Source organism: Pseudopodoces humilis, chromosome 29 (genome assembly GCF_049639895.1).
Source record: "Pseudopodoces humilis isolate 2021_Gansu_Grassland_sample_001 chromosome 29, ASM4963989v1, whole genome shotgun sequence".
Classification (NCBI taxonomy): domain Eukaryota; kingdom Metazoa; phylum Chordata; class Aves; order Passeriformes; family Paridae; genus Pseudopodoces; species Pseudopodoces humilis.
In genome coordinates, this window is record NC_142228.1 from 1,716,917 (window position 1) to 1,735,633 (window position 18,717).

The 18,717-nt window shown below is 52.7% G+C and overlaps 2 protein-coding genes across 3 annotated transcripts in view; both read left to right on the top strand.

Annotated features, from left to right (window-relative positions):
- The first annotated feature begins 30 nt into the window (after positions 1-30).
- Positions 31-6,042, top strand: LOC106628624 (SKI/DACH domain-containing protein 1-like). Its single transcript, XM_088068004.1, has 2 exons — positions 31-2,085; positions 5,964-6,042. Exon 1 carries the CDS (start codon positions 92-94, stop codon positions 2,033-2,035), a length of 1,944 nt encoding a protein of 647 aa, XP_087924130.1. The 5' UTR covers positions 31-91; the 3' UTR covers positions 2,036-2,085; positions 5,964-6,042.
- Positions 6,043-11,175: 5,133 nt separating this feature from the next.
- Positions 11,176-18,717, top strand: part of MLLT6 (MLLT6, PHD finger containing) — a 32,187-nt gene continuing 24,645 nt past the window's right edge. For both annotated transcript variants that reach the window (XM_005531405.3, XM_088068003.1), the window contains exons 1-4: positions 11,176-11,298; positions 15,058-15,137; positions 16,111-16,165; positions 17,276-17,385. In XM_005531405.3, the coding sequence (XP_005531462.2) occupies positions 11,190-11,298; positions 15,058-15,137; positions 16,111-16,165; positions 17,276-17,385 (354 nt within the window). In that variant the 5' untranslated portion in view covers positions 11,176-11,189. The remainder of the gene's footprint in view (positions 11,299-15,057; positions 15,138-16,110; positions 16,166-17,275; positions 17,386-18,717) is intronic.

The window sequence follows — 18,717 nt, forward strand, 5'->3', positions numbered from 1 at the left end:
AAAAACCCAAAAAACAAACAAAAAAACCCCAAAAAAATAACCCCCAAAAAAACAACAAAAAAAACCCCAATAATAAATATCTCGAGGCAAAATGTTCCTGACCTGCGAGGGGACCTTGGCGATGGCTCCGGCCCCCGTGGATTTCCACCGACAGACCCGGCCGGGCCATTTCCATGCCGGCTACCAAGAAATCCAAGGAATCAACTTGGGCTACTTACAAATCGACGGCACCCAGATGTTCGCCCTGGCCCAGGTGCTCAGCGACCTGTTCAAGGACATCCCCAGGACCACCATCAGCAAGAAGATGGAAACCTTAAAGATCAAGAGCCGCCGCTGCGACCTGGCCGAGCTGCGGACCCTCAAGGCCATCAACTCGGTGCCCACGCGGGCCGTGAAGTGCTCGCTCATCTCCAAAGCGGACCTGGAGGCTCTCTGCACCTCCTGCCAGAGCCTCGGCCCCCGCCGGAGGAAGAGGAGGAGGAAGAGCAGGAGAAGGGAGCAGCTGCTGCTGCCGGGCTCCGGGGAGTTCTTCCCCTGCCCGCGGCCCCCGCCCTGCAGAGCCGGCGGTTGTTGCGGCTCCCCCGGCCGGGCCCCGCCGCCCCCCGGCCCGCAGCAGCTCCAGCCGGCCCGGGGGGGGCTCTTTGCGGCCGTTCTGGCCGGTTCCCCCCGGCACCTGCCGCTGCTGCACCCCGCGGCCGCTCAGCCCTGCGCGCTCCCGGCCGGTGGCCACCGGCGGGGCCCGAGCTGGCCCAAGGGGCTCCCCCCGCCCGCAACGGGACCCGCGGCCGCCGGGAAGGGCCGGGCCCGCGGCTTCCCCGCCTCCAAGCGCCAGGGAACCTCCGCCGGCTACTCCAGCGACTCGGACTCCAGCCTGGACCTGGCCGCCTCCAGCCCCGCCACCTCCAGCGACTCCTCGGAGGAGGAGGAGGAGGAAGAGGAGGAGGAGGAGGAGGAAGGGGACAGCTCGTGCAGCAGCGAGGAGGGCAGCTCCTCGGAGTCGGAGAGCAGCTCGCTGTGCAGCGGGGACTCGGTGCAGAGCACGCGGTACCGGCAGGCGGCCCTGCCCCGCTTCCAGCCCCTCCGGGAGGCGCCGGGCGAGGAGCGGCCGGGGGAGCCCGAGCTCCTCTTCCTCTCGCAGCAGCTCTGGGCCCGCACCCTGCGAGCCACAACTTTGGAAAGTTTCAGCGCCGCCGCAGCGCCGGGCCCGGGGGCTCAGCCGGGGCTGTACGCGAAGCTCGAGGCCTCCCCTGCCTCCTCCTCCTCCTCCTCCTCCTCCTCCTCCTCCTCCTCCTCCTCCTCCTCGCCCCCTCCCTCCCCGAGCAGCACCCCCGGGGGGGCCCCGCCACAAAAGGAGCGCGGCTTTGGGGACGCCGGAGGGAAGGATTTGCACAAAGATGCCTCCAACAATAGCTCCTCGTTCCAGCGGCCCAGCGGAGCCTCCCCGGGGCCGGCGCCTTCCTCAGAGGCGTCCCCGGAGCTGCGGGGGAGCCCCGGCCCCGCTGCCCCCGGGGAACCGCGGCCGGAGCACTTTGACCGCCTGATCCGCCAGTCCAAGCTGTGGTGCTACGCCAAGGGTTTCAACCTGGACGGGAAAGGTTTGAGACACGGCAGGGACGGCCCGGAGCCCTGGAGGGGAGCGGAGCTGCGGTTCCAACCCCGCGGAGGAGCCCAGAGCCCCCCGGCGCTGCGGAGCCGCCGGGACGGCAACGCCAAACGCCGGCGCCTCTCCAGGGTCACCGAAAAGCAACGCGACTCCTCCAAAAACAGGCGGCCGAAAACTCCCAGGAGGAATTCCAGGAAGGGAAACACTCCCTGCAAAAGCAGCCCGCCTCGGAATTCCTTCAGCCTCATGGGCAATTTCCCCTGCACGCCCTCGCTGGTGGTGGGCGAGGACGGGGATTTGTGCCCGGCTTCGTCGCTGGGAGGGAAAAACTCGTGGGCGCTGTCCAAGACTCACCCGCTGTGGCGATGGCACCTGGGGGGCAGCGCCATCCCCGTGCCCCCCAGCCTCAAATTCCGCCTGGAGGGGCCCTGAGGAGCGCGGCAGAGACCGGGAAAAGTTCCAGGATGGCGGCAGAGCGGGAGGTGCCGGGGGGGGACCGGGGATGGGGAGTGGGGTCCCCCCCCAGCCCCGCCTGGGGAAGGGGCTGAGCGGAGCAGCTGCGCGGGGTCGTTTTGGGGAGGATTTGGGGCGGATTTGGGGCCGAGTTGGGGCTGATTTGGGGCAGAATTTGGGGTCAAGTTGGGGCAGAATTTGGGGCCGAGTTGGGGCCGGATTTGGGGCCGAGTTGGGGCTGATTTGGGGCTGAATTTGGGGCCGAGTTGGGGCTGATTTGGGGCCGAATTTGGGGCTGATTTGGTGCCGAATTTGGGCTGATTTTGGGGCTGATTTGGGGCCGAAATGGGACCGATGTAGGGACAAATTTGGGCTGATTTGGGGCCGAGTTGGAGCCAAGTTTGGGCCGAATTCGGGGCTGATTTTGGGGCTGATTTTGGGCCGAATTCGGACCAATTTGTGCTGATTTGGGGCCGAGTTGGAGGCAAGTTGGGGCCGAATTTGGGCTGATTTTGGGGCTGAATCTGGGCTGATTTTGGGGCCGAGTTGGGCCCGATTTGGGGCCGCGTGTGCTCCGGGATGCTGAGTTCAGGAGAAGTTTTAGGGTGAGGTTAAAACGCGCGATGGAAGCCAAATAATTCCCCAAAAACTCCGCGCGGTGATTCCCAAGAAGGGGATTTAGGGATGAAGCGGCTGCTGGGAAAACTGGGAATGAGCCGGGAAAACTGGGAATGAGCTGGGAAGAGGCTCCCGCCGCCCTGACCCCCGACCCCTACTCCCAAAAAAAACCCCAAAAACCAAAAAACGAGGAAATCTCAGAACTAATTTCTCCTTTTTTCACCGTAAAAAATGGATTAAACCAATAAAAAAAATCCCACGAAGGGAAGGGAAAAATCCCCTTCCTTATCGGGCCGAGTGGATCCCGGTGAAAATCGGGAGCAAATCCCAAATCCCGGTTTTAGAGCGGTGTTTTCCAGGGGAAGGGAGGAAACGGCAACGTTTAAAAAAACCGGGAATTTCGGGTGGTCGGAAGAAATCCGGGGGGGTTGGAGAGGAAGCGACTTGGAAATTCAATTTTTTTTTAAAATAAAAGGTGGTGGAAAAGGGATAAAAAGTGAGGAATTTATGGGATTTTATCCCTGAAGGCTGCGGGCCTGGAAAAGCTTTGGATGGGGGGAAAAAGGATCCGGGAAAATCGGGAATGATCCCGGCTGGAATGCGCTGGGAATGCGCCGGGAATGTCCCTCCCTCCCTCCCTCCTCCACCGAGGGAATCAAATCCAGCTTGAACTTTTCCAAACCTTTGGAAATTCCCGATGGGATTTCCAGCCCTGCTCCATCAAAACTCAAATCTCTGCTTTGTAATGTTAAAAAAAAAAAAAAAATCAAAGCAAATTTGGGGTTTTTTGGTTGTTTTTTTTTGTGTTTGGGGTTTTTTTTTTTGGCCTTTTTTTTCCAGGAGAAAAAATTCCAGGGATTCCCTGAGGATCCCTCTTGGGAATTTTTTAATTTATCCTCCAAAATTTAGCACCGAAAAGGAAAAAAAAAAAAATTAAAATTAAAGGAAAAGGGAAGGGCAGGATTGAAAGGAAAATCTTCACACGCGGCCTGCTGGATTGATCCCGGCTTTGAATTCCATCAGCGCCTTAAAGAAATAAGGAAAAAAAGGGGAAAAAACGGGATTTAAAAGGCCTGGAATGTTTGGAATGTTTGGGATCTGGTTTTCTCTGGAAGTGGCGGATTGGTGCTAAAAGCGGGGTTTGGTAAATTTGGGTTTTTAGCGGTTTTTTGGGGTTAAATCAGGTTTTTTTTGTATTTTTTTGCTCCTCCCCAGCTGAGCAGAGCAGCGGGAAATTCCCTCGCCAAAACCTTGGGATTTTCGAGCCGTTATTCCCAAAAAAATCCCCCCAAACAGCCCCAAAACGCGGCGAGAAAAGCGGATTTTAGGGGGTTTGGCCCTCTCAGCGCATCCCAGGAATCCCAAAAACCGGGGAGGTTTTCCATGGAATTCCGGGTGGGGTTAAAAATGCGTTTTCTAGAGCAAAAAAAATAATGGAATTTTGAATAATTTGCGGGTGCGGTTGGAAAAAAAATCCCGGGATGCGCTCTGGGAATGAATATTTATATTTATATTAATAATCTTATATTAAAAAATCATATAAATCTATATAAATCTATTAAAAATCCCGTCTATGAGTAGAAATAGAAATATAAAAATATATAAATATAAATATTTCAGTCCAGCAGCCTCCGGAATCCGCAGCTCCCCCCTCAAAAAAAAAAAAAAAGAAAACTCAGGAATGTTTTTCCAAGGGATAAAATCACCTCGGGAATTGCGGGGGGAGCGGCCCAGATTTTTATCCCGGTGTAAATACGGCTAAAAATTCGCTTTTTCTATTAAAAAAATTCACATTTTTTGGGGTGGGGATGTGAATATTTGTAATTCTCTGTAAATATTTGTAAGGAATTCTGTAAATCTCAATAAATTTGCTGTAAATGTTCTGTAAATATCGGAAAAGGGGGAGGCGGTTGGGAAAAAATAATTCAAAATACCTCAAAATTTTCCTTTAAAAGGCACCCGGAGCAGCAAAAGCAGCCAAACAGAATCATTAAAATAAGAATTATCATCCCGATGTTAATTGTGATAATTGGTTTTGAGGTGGTTGAGGGAACGCAAGCGGCAGAAGAATAAAGAAAATAAATTTTAAATAAGAAATAGAATGAGGTGGGGGGAGATGGAGTGGAAAGAAACGGAATAAAAGAAATAGAAATTAAGAAAATGAAAGGAAATGGAAATTTTTGGGCTGGGATCGCTGCGTTTGGGGTGAAAATCAACAAATCTGAGGTGGTTTTGGGGTTAAATTTCACTTCCAGGAGAGCCAAAAGGAGGGAAATTCCCTTGGAGGGGGGAAAGGAGCAAAAAAATTGGAATTTTTGGGGTCATTTTTGGTCCTAAAATTCATTCCCGGGTTCAGTTTTGGTTGGGGAGGGAGGAAAGCGAAACAAAAATGGGAAAAATCATGGAAAAAATCCCAACTTTCCCCTGAAATGTTGAATTCCTGGTTTGGACTCCAGAAAAATCCCGGGGAATTGGGAATTTGGGATTCAAAAATATTCCCGTGGGAATATCCAACAGGAGCCGGATCCGACCCCAAAACTCCCAAAGTTTGGCAGAAGAAGGGAACCAAAAGGGCCTTGGGAAAGGCTGGGAAGGGATTTGGGATTTGGGATTTGGGATTTGGGATGGGGAATGTTGGAATTCCAGGAGGTTTTCCCTCAAAACAGAGAAAAATGGGAAAGGCGGCGCCAGCGGGAGCTCCTTAATTGGGATTGATTAATTGGGATTGATTGGGATTGATCCATTGGGATTGATCCATTGGGATTGATCCATTGGGATTGATTTGGATTGATTAGTTGGGATTGATCATTTGGGATTAATTAATTGGGATTAATTGGGATTGATTGATTGGGATTGATCGATTTGGATTGATTTAGATTGATTAATTTGGGTTAATTTGGATTGATCAATTTGGATTGATTCATTGGGATTGATTGAGATTGTTCCATTGGGATTGATTAATTGGGATTGGTTGGGATTGATTAATTGGGATTGATTAATTGGGATTGACCCATTGGGATTGATTGATTTGGATTGATTTGGACTGATTAATTTGGGTTAATTGGGATTGATCCATTGGGATGAATTCCTTTTGTGTAATTCCATGGAATCCTGGGATGGCCCCGCTCCTGCAGGAGGCCGGGAAATCCCGGAAAAATCCTTTCAATCCCCTCAAAACCCTTCAAACTCCTCAAAAATCCCTAAGAGCCCAAATCCCGTGGGAATGCAGATCCCAAACCGGGAATGGGGCCTCCAAACCCAGTTCCTGCTCTTTCCCCCCTTTTTTTAGGAAAAACATCCATGGAAATCCAAGGAATCCAAGGAAAAATGAGCCCTGATTCCAATATATTCCCTCTTTTGGAAAGCCAAGCCCGGGATTGGCTGGAGAAGGGAGGAGTGGCTCCAATATTAATGATTTGATTTGATTTGATTTTTATTAAAATAATTAATTTTTATAATTTTTGATTATTTCTATTTTCCACCCCCACTTTTACTCACTTTTATTCACCATTAATTGTCATTAATTTCCACTAATTATTCTCATCAGGATGAGCTCCAGGATCCCTTGGGATGAGCTCCAGGATCCCTTGGGATGAGCTCCAGGATCCCTTGGGATGAGCTCCAGGATCCATTTGGATGAGCTCCAGGATCCCTTTGGATGAGCTCCAGGATCCCTTGGGATGAGCTCCAGGATCCCTTTGGATGAGCTGCAGGATCCCTTGGGATGAGCTCCAGGATCCCTTGGGATGAGCTCCAGGATCCCTTGGGATGAGCTCCAGGATCCCATTGCGATGAGCTCCAGGATCCCATTGCGATGAGCTCCAGGATCCCTTTGGATGAGCTCCAGGATCCCTTGGGATGAGCTCCAGGATCCCTTGGGATGAGCTCCAGGATCCCATTGCGATGAGCTCCAGGATCCCTTGGGATGAGCTCCAGGATCCATTGGGATGAGCTCCAGGATCCCTTGGGATGAGCTCCAGGATCCATTGGGATGAGCTCCAGGATCCCTTGGGATGAGCTCCAGGATCCATTGGGATGAGCTCCAGGATCCCATTGGGACACAGTGCAGGACAGGGATCCCACTGGGATGAGCTGCAGGACCGGGATCCCAACTGGACGAGCCAGAGAATGGGAATCCTGCTGGGATGAGCTGCAGGATTAAGATCCCTTTGGAATGAGCTGCAGGATGTGGATCCCATCGGGATGAGCTCCAGGATCCCATTGAGATGAGCTCCAGGATCCATTGGGGCACCCTACAGGACAGGGATCCCACTGGGATCAGCTGCAGGAACAGCTCGGTCTCCTGCAGTTATTCCCAATTCCAGAAGGTTCCTCCCTTTCCCTGCAGCCCCCCAGGGCCAGGGACTGAAGATTCCAGGGGGACCGGACATTCCCGGGGGACCGGCAGGGACAGACGCGCTGCCGGCTCCTCCGCAGGGCTCCCACCGCCAGCCCAGCTGCAATTTTGGGGGAAAAAAGGGAATTTTCAGTTTGTCCCAGCAGAGTTTCCCAGCTGCATTCCCAGGAGCGGGCCCAGATCCTGGGAATCTGCCCAGAGCTTGGAGCACCCCTCCAGCCCTTGAGGCTGGAACAGAATTCCCAGGGTTATTTCCCTCCTAATTCCCGCTAAAAACAGGAACGCAGCCGGGATTCAGGGATTCACACACCTCACCGGGAGCGTTTTCCTTGCTTTGGGAAAGAAACCCCAAAAAAACCAAGTTATTTATTTCAAAATTCGAGGAAAAACACCTGAGAACGTGAAGTGACCGAACCTCGCAGGGGAAAAGGCGCCCAACACCAAAAAAAGGAGAAAACACCCCAAAAAAAAACCCCCAAATCCATCCTGGAGGAGCAGAACCTTCAGAAATCCCTCGGAGCTGAGCCCCAGAGCTGCAAATCTCGGTTTCGGTTTCAGGTCCCGTCGCTATTTTGTTGTCGCCGTCACCGAGCCAGGGCGGGGCGGCGGAAGGAGAGAACGGAGAGGATTTGTCTAAATTAGGAAATCACCCCAAAAATTCCGCCGCTGTTCCGGGCTGCTCCGCGCCCCGCTCGCCATGAATCGTTTCAATTTATCCGCTAATTAAACCAAGGTGGAGGTTAATTAAAGCGGATTTTAGAGCGCCGGGGTGGGTTTCACACCTGGGGAATCCTCAGGGTTCCAAACCCCTCCCAGACCCCTTCACACCCCGATTTTTTGGGCAGTTTCATCAAAATTTCCCATTCCCGGGGCCAAAAATGTTTCAGCGTCAGGACGGATGTGAGTCAGGGCTGAGCTGATTGGTGTCACTCGTTAATTACTCATTAATTACCCATCCATAAGTTCTGATCCACGCTGGAGTGGTGCCGGTGACTTTTCCACATTATTTTTAGGGGGGGAAACCTAAAATTCAGCCGCTTTTTGTTTGTGGAGGGCTGAGCCATGATTAATTAATTATTTAATTAATATTAATTAATCTCTCTGGAGGAATTAATTCCCAGTCACAGCCCCAAAATTCCTGATGAGTAATTGGGGGGTGGGAAATTTCAACTCATCCCATCCCCTCCTCACCGGTCCCCGCGGGGCTTTGGGCGGGCTCAGAGCGCGTCGGGAATTTTGTGGATTTGAGGAATCGAAGGATCCTGGAATGGTTTGGGTGGGAAGGGACCTCAAATCCCCTCCAGTGCCACCCCTGCCATGGCACCACTGTCCCAGGCTGCTCCAACCTGGCCTGGGATGTTCCCAAGGATGGATCAGCCACAGCTTCTCCGGGAATTGCATCCCAGCCAGGAATTCCTTCCCAAGATCCCACCCATTCCCTGTGTCCTGTCCCTCCATTCCCTGTTCCCAGCCCCTCTCCAGCTCTCCTGGAGCTCCTTCAGGGCCTGGAAGGGCTCCGAGGTGTCCCTGGAGCTTCTCTTTTGGAGCTTGGAGAATCCCAACTGTCCCAGCCTGGATGGATGGAATGTGATGGAATGGAATGGAATGGAATGGATGGATGGATGGATGGATGGATGGATGGATGGATGGATGATGGATGGATGGATGGATGGATGACGGATGGATGGATGGAATCCATGGATGGATGGATGATGGATAATGGATGGATGGAATCCATGGATGGATGGATGGATGGATGGATGGATGGATGGAATCCATGGATGGATGTATGATGGATGGATGGATGATGGATGGATGGATGATGGATGGATGGATGGATGGATGGATGGATGGATGGATGGATGATGGATGGATGGAATCCATGGATGGATGGATGGATGGATGGATGATGGATGGATGGATGGATGATGGATGGATGGAATCCATGGATGGATGGATGGATGGATGGATGGATGGATGGATGGATGACGGATGGATGGATGGAATCCATGGATGGATGGATGATGGATGGATGGATGGATGGATGGAATCCATGGATGGATGGATGATGGATGGATGGAATCCATGGATGGATGGATGGATGGATGGATGATGGATGGATGGAATCCATGGAGGAAGGGATGGGTGGGGATCCAGATGTGTCCCGGGATGTTCCCACTGTGTCCCTGCAGGGCTGGGGTGTGGGTGATTCCAGTCCCACTGCTGCCCGGGGCCGCTACCCCCACTCCCCTCTCTCCTCTCTCCCCTCCCCTCTCCGCTCCCCGCTCCCCTCTCTCCTCTCTCCCCTCCCCTCTCCGCTCCCCGCTCCCCTCTCTCCTCTCTCCCCTCCACTCTCCGCTCCCCGCTTCCCTCTCCCCTCTCTACCCTCTCCCCTCCTCTCCCCTTCCCTCTCCGCTCCCCTCTCGTTTCCGCCGCCCCCGCAGCCCGGCCCGGATGTGGCCCCGAGCCCGGGGAGCGGCGAGCGCTTCCTGCCCGCGCTGCCGGGGCGGCTCCCGCAGCCTCTCCCGGGGGCACCGGCACCGGGCATCGGCACCGGGCATCAGCACCGGGCATCAGCACCGGGAACAGGGCACTGACAGCGGGCACCGGGCACCGGCACCGGGCACTGGCACCGGGCACTGGGCACCGGCACCGGGCACTGAGAGCCGGCACCGGGCACTGGGCACCGGCACCGGGCACTGGGCACCGGGCACTGACAGCGGGTACCGAGACCGGGAACAGGGCACCGGGTACCGGGCACTGGACAGGGAATCCATCCCAAAACTCTCCAGGACCGCCGGCAGGGGTAAAACAGCCCCCCAAAAAATTAATTTCCACAATTTCCGTGGCCCTTTTTCCATGAGAAGCCGGGAGCTGCTCCAGGTCCAGGGCAAGTGGAGTTTCCCGGGATATCCCAGAGGTGTCGTGGTGCAGATTTTGGGATCTGCAGGTGCAATCCCAAACAGAAATATTCCCAATGTTTCAGGATAATTCCTCTTCCCGTCTTTCATACAGGTGCAATCCCAAACAGAAATATTCCCGATAATTCAGGATAATTTCACTCACTTCCTGCAGGTGCAATCGCATAAATAAATATTCCCAATATTTCAGGATAATCTCAATCATTCCCTGCAGGTGCAATCCCTTAAATAAATATTCCAAATATTTCAGGATCACTGCTCTTCACCCCTTTCCTGCAGGTGCAATCCCATCAAGAAATATTCCCAATATTCCAGGACCATTCCCCTGTTTTCCCGTTGATTCCCACCACTCCTCCAAGAGGGGAAGGAACGTTTTTCCTCCTTCCCAGACAGAACAGGCGCCAAGGGGTTAAATCCCTTTTCCAGAGGAGTCTCGGGCCAGGACAGCCGGTGGCGCTGGCGGAGCCGGGATCCGGGAATTTCGGGATAATGGGATTTGCGGAGCGCTCCCGGCTCATCCCCGCGGAGCGCTCCCTCGGGAGCGCACCCCTAGCCCCGCACGGCGCGATCCGCGCTCTCCCAACCTCCCAGAGGAGGCCGGAAGGGCAGAAAATCCCAAAATCCTCATCCCAAAGCGTCGGGGGAGGGATAAAAATCCCAAAAATCCCCGAACGTCACCCGAGCGCAAACCCGCCCGCCCCGGCCGCTCCGAGAGCCGTGAACCGCAAATTTTACCGGAGCGTGCGGGCGGCGCCGCCATGATTGTACCGGGGGGGGGGACGGGGGGGACGGGGACAACGGGGGGGGGGGGGACGGGGACAAACAGGGGGGGACAAACAGGAGGGGACAAGCGGCAGGGAACGGGGACAAACGGGGGGACGGGGACAAACAGGGGAACGGGGACAAGCGGGAGGGGGGACGAGCAGAAAGGGGGGGACGAGCAGAAAAAGGGGGACGAGCAGAAAAGGGGGGGGGGACCAGCGTAGCGCGGGGCCACATCCGCCACCCCCCCGCCGTCCCCGCGCTGTCCCCGAGCTGTGCCCCGGTGCCTCCATCCTCGCCCCGCCCGCCTGCGGCTCCTCGCTGTCCCCGCTGTCCCCCCCAGCGGTCCCCCCGTGAGAGGCGGGGAGGGGACAGCACGGAGGAGGAGGAGGAGGAGGAGGAGGAGGAGGAGGAGGAGGAGGAGGAGGAGGAGCGCGCAGAGGGAGGCGGGGGGGCAGGAAACCCTCCTGGAAGTATGAAGGAGATGGTGGGAGGCTGCTGTGTGTGTTCCGACGAGCGCGGCTGGGCGGAGAACCCGCTCGTCTACTGCGACGGCCACGGCTGCAATGTGGCCGTGCACCAAGGTGAGCCCGGCACGGCCCCCCCGAGCCCCTCCCCGAGCCCCCCGAAACCCCCCGGGGATGGGGCGGGGGTGAGGATGGGGCCGGGGGGGGGGGGGGGGGGGGGGGGGTGGGGGGGGGGTGCGCTTTGTTTTAGCGCTATTGTTCCAAATAACGGTGTCGCCGCCGAGGTGGCGCGGCCCGGGAGGGGGCGGGACAACGGTGGCACGGCGGGGGAGGAGCGGGGGTGGGGGGGGGTCGCCACCGGGGGGGTTTCTCCGGTGCCCCCTCCCGGTTCAGGGGGGAGGGGAAGGGGGGGTGGCGGTGCTGCCGCCCCCAGCCCGGGCCGGGGGTGCCGGGGGGGCCGCGGGGAAGCCCCGGAGGGGGCGGCGGGGCCCGGAGCTGCCTCCTGCGAGGGCAGGGAGGGAGGAAGGCAGCCCTCCTCCTCCTCCTCCTCCTTCTCCTCCTCCTCCTCCGCCTCCTCCCGCTGCTCCCGGCCGCACGGGCCATTTGCATTTTAAATGACTCCGAGCCCGCCCCCAGAGCGCGGTAGCGGGCCCGGAAAGTTTGTCCTGGGCTCGGGGAACGGAACAAAATGCGGGTTCCGATCGGTGCTGGCGGCCGGCCCGGGGCGCGGCGGGCCCCGCTCGGTGGCTCCGGAACGCGCGGAGGGTTCGGGGCCGCCCGGGCCGCGCTCCTCTCCCGGCTCTGCCATCCCGGCCATTTCCCGGCGCGGCTCCCGCTCCTCCTTCCCGGAGCTCGCTGTGTCCGTGGGTCCGGCTGTGTCCGAGTGTCCGGCTGTGTCCGTGGGTCCGGCTGTGTCCGTGGGGCCGGCTGTGTCCGTGGGTCCGGCTGTGTCCGTGGGGCCGGCTGTGTCCGTGGGTCCGGCTGTGTCCGTGGGTCCGGCTGTGTCCGTGGGGCCGGCTGTGTCCGTGGGTCCGGTTCTGGCCGTGTGTCCGGTTCTGGCCGTGTGTCCGGTTCTGTCCCTGTGTCCGGCTGTGTCCGTGGGTCCGGTTCTGGCCGTGGGTCCGGTTCTGGCCGTGTGTCCCCCTGTCTGTGTGTCCCCTCTGTCCGTGTGTCCCGCTCTGTCCATGTGTCACTCTGTCCGTGTGTCCCTCAGTCTGTGTGCCACTCTGTCCGTGTGTCCTCCCTGTCCCTGTGTCCCCCCTGTCCCTGTGTCCCTCAGTCCGTGTGTCCCGTGTCCGTGTGTCCCCCCGTCCGTGTGTCCCCCCGTCCGTGTGTCCCCTGTCCGTGTGTCCCTCAGTCCGTGTGTCCCGTGTCCGTGTGTCCCCTGTCCGTGTGTCCCCTGTCCGTGTGTCCCGCTGTCAGCCTCAGGGCTTGTGGCCCTCGGGCTCTGTTGCTCTCCCTGTTTTTGGCGCGTCCGTGGCTGCAGCCCCGGCCGGTGACCGAGGTGACCCCACGGGGTGACACCACGGGGTGACACCACAGGTGACCCCACAGGTGACCCCACCGGGGCCGTGCTCTCCCACCCCGAGCGCTCGGGGCTGTGGGCTCAGGGATATTTGGGGTGAAGGACCCCAAATCCCACCCGGGGTCACCTCCCGCTGTCCCCTCCCCTCCCAGTGTCCAGCCTGGCCAGGGACACTCCCGGGGTTTCCGGGGACATCCACGGCTTTTTTTGGGAAACCAAAACCCGCTGGGGGTTCCCAGCCCTGGCGGTGCCCCCCAGCACCGGGGGCTCTCTGAGCACCAATTCCCGGTTCCGTTCCGCTGCTCCCGGTTCTGCCCCATCCTCACCACCAGGATGAACCCGGAGAACGGCTCCATCCGGCCCCCGCTGCTCCGGCTTCTTCAGGGACATTCCGGCCTCCCAGAATTGATAGGAACGGTTTTGTGTGGCGGCGGGAACAATTCCAGAGGGTCGGGAACAATTCCAGAGGGTCGGGAACAGTTCCAGAAGGTCGGGAGCAGTTCCAGAGGGTCGGAAACTATTCCAGAGGGTCGGGAACAATTCCAGAGGGTCAGGAACAGTTTCAGAAGATCAGGAACAGTTCCAGAGGGTCGGGAGCAGTTCCAGATTTTCAAGAACTGTTTCAGATTTTCAGGAACAGATCCAGAGGGGCAGGAACAGTTCCATATTTTCCAGAACATTTCCAGAAAATCAGGAGCGTTTCCAGAGGGTCAGGACCAGTTCCAGAGGGTCGGGAACAATTCCAGAGGGTCAGGAGCAGTTCCAGAGGGTCAGGAGCAGTTCCAGAGGGTCGGGAACAATTCCAGAGGGTCAGGAGCAGTTCCAGAGGGTCAGGAGCAGTTCCAGAGGGTCGGGAACAATTCCAGAGGGTCAGGAACAGTTCCAGATTTTCAAGAACAGTTTCAGATTTTCAGGAACCGTTTCTGAGGGTCAGGAAGAGTTTCAGATTTTCGGGGACAGATCCAGAGGGGCAGGAAGAGTCTCAAATATTCAAGAACAGTTTCAGAGGGTCAGGAACAATTCCAGAGTGTCGGGAGCAATTCCAGAGGGTCGGGAGCAGTTCCAGAGGGTCTGAAACAATTCCAGAGGATCAGGAACAGCTCCAGAGGGTCGTGAGCAGTTCCAGAGGGTCGGGAACAGTTTCAGAGGGTCAGGAACAATTCCAGAGTGTCGGGAGCAATTCCAGAGGGTCGGGAGCAGTTCCAGAGAGTCTGGAACAATTCCAGAGGATCGGGTACAGTTCCAGAGGGTCTGAAACAATTCCAGAGGATCAGGAACAGCTCCAGAGGGTCGTGAGCAGTTCCAGAGGGTCGGGAACAATTCCAGAGGGTCGGGAACAATTCCAGAGGGTCAGGAACAATTCCAGAGTGTCGGGAGCAATTCCAGAGGGTCGGGAACAATTCCAGAGGGTCGGGAACAATTCCAGAGGGTCGGGAACGATTCCAGAGGGTCAGGAACAGTTCCAGAGGGTCGGGAATAGTTTCAGAAGATCAGGAACAATTCCAGAGGGTTGGGAGCAGTTCCAGAGGGTCGGGAACAATTCCAGAGGATCGGGAACAGTTCCAGAGGGTCGGGAACAATCTCGGATCCTCGCTCTGCCCCCATGGGAAGCTCGAGGAGTTCATTTGGGGTTTTGGGGGGCCCTGCAGGATGTGGGGATTCCCTTTTGGAGCCCGGCCCAGCCCCTGCGGCTTCGGGGAGGTTTTTATTCCCAAAATAGCTCAAACCTCAACAAGGAACCCTCGGGGCTCCTCCCGGACCTGGGGAGGGTTTTATTCCCAAAGGAAAAAAAAAAAAAAACAGGGAAAATGGGGAAAACAGGGAAAGAAATGGGAATTTTGGGTGGGATTCTCTCCGGGATAATTCCCCTCCTGGCGCCAATTAGGATTTTAATCCCAATTATGTCTTTGGGGTTCCGTATTATCCATAAAAATCCATCAAAATCCACATTTTTTTTCATTCTCGGATCAGCAGTGGGAGGTGAGAGGTGAAGAATTCCAAGCTCGGCCGCAATTCCCAACCGGTTCCATTCCAGTTTGGGCCAGATTTCCAGGAATTCCAGGAATTTTTCATTCCGGGCATAGAATTGAACAAATGAATCCCCAGAATTCCTGGGAAGAGCTGAACTGATGGGAAAAAGTGAATTTAAAATGTTGTGGATGCAATTTTTTTTATTTTGGAATCACGGAATTCTCGGGATCGGAAAAGATCTTAAAGCTCATCCGGCTTTTCCATGGACAGGGAATTTTCCAGGCTGCTCCAAACGTTTTTAAATCCCTGAGAAATCAACAATAAATTGATTTTAAAGCGGTTTAATCTGGAATTTTAATTTTTTTTCCCTTTTTTCCCAGCCTGTTATGGAATTGTCCAGGTTCCCACCGGCCCCTGGTTCTGCCGGAAATGCGAATCCCAGGAAAGAGCAGCCAGGGTGGTGAGTACGGAAAAATCCTGGATGGAATCCGAATTTTCATAGATTAATTTTCAATTGCGCCAATTAACTTTGAAATGGATTGATTGAGTTTCAATTGCATCCATTAATTTGGAATTTTATGGATTAAATTCCTATTTTATCCACAGAATTGGAATTTTTCATGGATTAATTTGCAATTGTGTCAATTAATTTTTGGATTTTATGGATTAATTTTTAATTGTGTCAATTAAATTTCTGTTTTAGCCACAAAATTGAAATTTTCATGGGTTCATTTTCAATTGTGTCAATTAATTCAATTGCGTCACTTATAATTAATTAATTTGTGTCGATTATTAAGTTTCAATTGCATCAATTAAATTTCTATTTTATCCACAAAATTTCAATTTTTATTGATTAATTTTCAATTGTACCAATGAGCTTTTAATTTTTCTGATCAATTTTCAATGTAATAGATTAATTTTGAATTTTATTGATTAAATTTCAATTCCATCAATTAAATTTCTATTTTATCCAGGAAATTGAAATGCTATTGATTAATTTTCAATTGTGTCGATTAAGTTTGAATTTTATCAATTAATATTCAGTTATTACCCGTTAATTTTTAATTTTATTGGTTAAATAAAATATTTCTATGTATTGATATTAATTAAAATATTAATAAAATTAAGAAAAATAATAAAATAAAATAAAATAAAATAAAGTAAAGTAAAATAAAATAAAATAAAGTAAAATAAAATAAAGTAAAATAAAATAAAATAAAATAAAATAAAATAAAGTAAAATAAAATAAAATAAAATAAAATAAAATAAAGTAAAATAAAATAAAAATATTGATAAAATAAATTTTCAATTGTACCGATCAATTTCGAATTTTACCGATTCAATTTCAAATTTTACCGATTCAATTTTGCCGCCAATTGGGAATTTTTTCCCATAAAATTCCCTTAATTTTCCCACTTTTTGCTCCATTCCAGAGGTGCGAGCTATGTCCCCACAAGGACGGAGCCCTGAAACGCACGGACAATGGCGGTGAGCGTTGTCGGATATTCCCACCCGGAATTCTGCTCTCCGCGATTTTTCCCAACAAATTCACTTTGGAAAGGAATTTTTTCCCTACCTGAGCTCGGCTCGGCATCAAAACCGGCCCAAAATTCGGGAATTTTGGGGTTGATCCCGCTGGAATCGTTTCCCGATCCGCGGGATTTTAACGGGATCCAGGCCCCATCCCGGGGGTTTTTCCATGCGGGATTTTCCTGCTGGAATTCCTCAGGATTTCCATGGATCCGAGCTCCCGGCTCCATAAATAAATGAGCTTTTCCCTGGATTCTTTTCAGGCGCCGTTCCCGGGAGGTTTTCCCTGGATCCTTTTTTTGGGATGGAGGATTTTTGGGGTGTTTTTGGGATAAAGGGATTTCTGGGGATGGAGAATTTTTTTGGGATGCAGATTTTTTGGGATGGAGTTTTTTATGGGGATGGAAGGTTTTTTGGGATGGGAGGTTTTTTGGGATGGAGGATTTTTATGGGAATGGTTGATCTTTTGGCATGGAAGCGGTTTTTTTGGGATAGACACTTTTTGGGATCTTGGGAAGGAAGTATTTTTGGGAATGGAGGTTTTTCTGGGATGAATTTTCCTTCTCATGGAGGATTTTTTTGGGATGGAAGGAATTTTTTTTATGGGACAGAGGTTTTCTTGGCATTGAGTTTTTTGGCTTGGAGAGTTTTTTTGGGATGAAGAGTTTTTTTGGGATGAAGACTTTTTTGGGATGCAGGTTTGTTGAGATGAAGACTTTTTTGGGATGTAGGTTTTTGGGAATAAAGGGTTTTTTGGGATGCAGGTTTTTTGGGATGCAGGGTTTTTTGGGATGCAGCTTTTTTGGGATGCAGGTTTGTTGAGATGAAGACTTTTTTGGGATGCAGGTTTTTTGGGATGCAGGGTTTTTTCGGGAACAGACGCTTCTTTTGGCACAGAATTTTTTTAGGACAGACTTTTTTTGGCACCAGCAGCATTTCCAACATGTGGTGTTTTTTTTTGGAACAGCCATTTTTTTGGGGACCAAAATTTTTTTGGCACGGAGCTTTTATTTTTTTTTTTTTTGGGGATTCCTGGACCGAATTCCCATTTTTCCCTTCCTTTTCCAGGCTGGGCCCACGTGGTGTGTGCCCTGTACATCCCCGAGGTGCAGTTTGCCAACGTGCTCACCATGGAGCCCATCGTGCTCCAGTACGTCCCCCACGACCGCTTCAACAAGGTAAAATCCGGGATTTCGGGATTCTGGGATCATCCCGACCCCACCACGGCTCCTTCCCGGTTCATCCCGACCCTCCCAGCCGCTGGGATTCCCTTAAAAACCAAGGAAATCCCCGCGTTCGCCAGGAAATTTTTGGGGCTTCTCTGTGTTCCTCAAATTTGAGGAATTTCTTGGTGGAATGACTGGAGCTGACTGGATCCATGGAATTTTGTGTTGGATCCTCCATATTTGGATGAGTTTGGGGGGAAAAATGGGAATTTGAGGAATTTCTTGGTGGAACAATCGGAACCGACTGGATCCATGGAATTTTGTGTTGGATCCTCCATATTTGGATGAGTTTGGGGGAAAAAATGGGAATTTGAGGAATTTCTGGGTGGAATGACTGGAGCTGACTGGATCCATGGAATTCTCTGTTGGTTTCAACGGGACAGTTGGGTTTTGGGGGAGAAAATGGGAATTTGAGGAATTTCTTGGTGGAACAATCAGAACCAACTGGATCCATGGAATTTTGTGTTGGATCCTCCATATTTGGATGAGTTTGGGGGGAAAAATGGGAATTTGAGGAATTTCTTGGTGGAACAATCGGAACCGACTGGATCCATGGAATTTTGTGTTGGATCCTCCATATTTGGATGAGTTTGGGGGAAAAAATGGGAATTTGAGGAATTTCTGGGTGGAATGACTGGAGCTGACTGGATCCATGGAATTCTCTGTTGGTTTCAATGGGACAGTTGGGTTTTGGGGGAGAAAATGGGAATTTGAGGAATTTCTTGGTGGAACAATCGGAACCGACTGGATCCATGGAATTTTGTGTTGGATCCTCCATATTTGGATGAGTTTGGGGGGAAAAATGGGAATTTGAGGAATTTCTTGGTGGAACAATCGGAACCGACTGGATCCATGGAATTTTGTGTTGGATCCTCCATATTTGGATGAGTTTGGGGGGAAAAATGGGAATTTGAGGAATTTCTTGGTGGAACAATCGGAACCGACTGGATCCATGGAATTTTGTGTTGGATCCTCCATATTTGGATGAGTTTGGGGGAAAAAATGGGAATTTGAGGAATTTCTGGGTGGAATGACTGGAGCTGACTGGATCCATGGAATTCTCTGTTGGTTTCAACGGGACAGTTGGGTTTTGGGGGAGAAAATGGGAATTTGAGGAATTTCTTGGTGGAACAATCGGAACCGACTGGATCCATGGAATTTTGTGTTGGATCCTCCATATTTGGATGAGTTTGGGGGGAAAAATGGGAATTTGAGGAATTTCTTGGTGGAACAATCGGAACTGACTGGATCCATGGAATTTTGTGTTGGATCCTCCATATTTGG